The sequence below is a fragment of the Penaeus monodon genome, chromosome 25 (genome assembly GCF_015228065.2).
Source record: "Penaeus monodon isolate SGIC_2016 chromosome 25, NSTDA_Pmon_1, whole genome shotgun sequence".
Taxonomy (NCBI): domain Eukaryota; kingdom Metazoa; phylum Arthropoda; class Malacostraca; order Decapoda; family Penaeidae; genus Penaeus; species Penaeus monodon.
Window position 1 is genome coordinate 36,393,859 of NC_051410.1, and position 378 is coordinate 36,394,236.

Genomic DNA, 378 nt, shown 5'->3' on the forward strand with positions numbered 1-378 from the left:
GGAAGCCTAAGTTATGAAAGTTATGACTGACATTGTAGTTTTAATCATTTCTCCACTTACTGTCTCTTGTTTTAATGTCACAAGTTCTTAGCTCTAACCTGAAATCAGCTCGATACATACTCCAGAGTTTGCAACACCACTTCCAATCAATTTCTAAGTGAATTCCTTCTTCCAGTAATATCATGGAGCTCCGCAAGAGCATTGGGGAACAGTTCAATAAGAAGCACGGCATCAAGCTCGGTTTCATGTCTGCATTTGTGAAGGCATCAGCTTACGCCCTGACGCAGCAGCCAACAGTCAATGCTGTGATTGAAGGATCAGAAATCATCTACAGGGACTACGTAGATATTTCAGTTGCTGTGGCTACTCCAAAGGTAA

The 378-nt window shown here is 41.8% G+C and overlaps 1 protein-coding gene across 1 annotated transcript in view; it reads left to right on the forward strand.

Moving 5' to 3' along the window:
- The window catches only part of LOC119589202 (dihydrolipoyllysine-residue succinyltransferase component of 2-oxoglutarate dehydrogenase complex, mitochondrial-like), a 12,464-nt gene that overhangs the window by 9,959 nt on the left and 2,127 nt on the right, over positions 1-378 (forward strand). Inside the window, exon 8 of the mRNA XM_037937800.1 lies at positions 176-374. Within this exon, the coding sequence (XP_037793728.1) occupies positions 176-374 (199 nt within the window). The remainder of the gene's footprint in view (positions 1-175; positions 375-378) is intronic.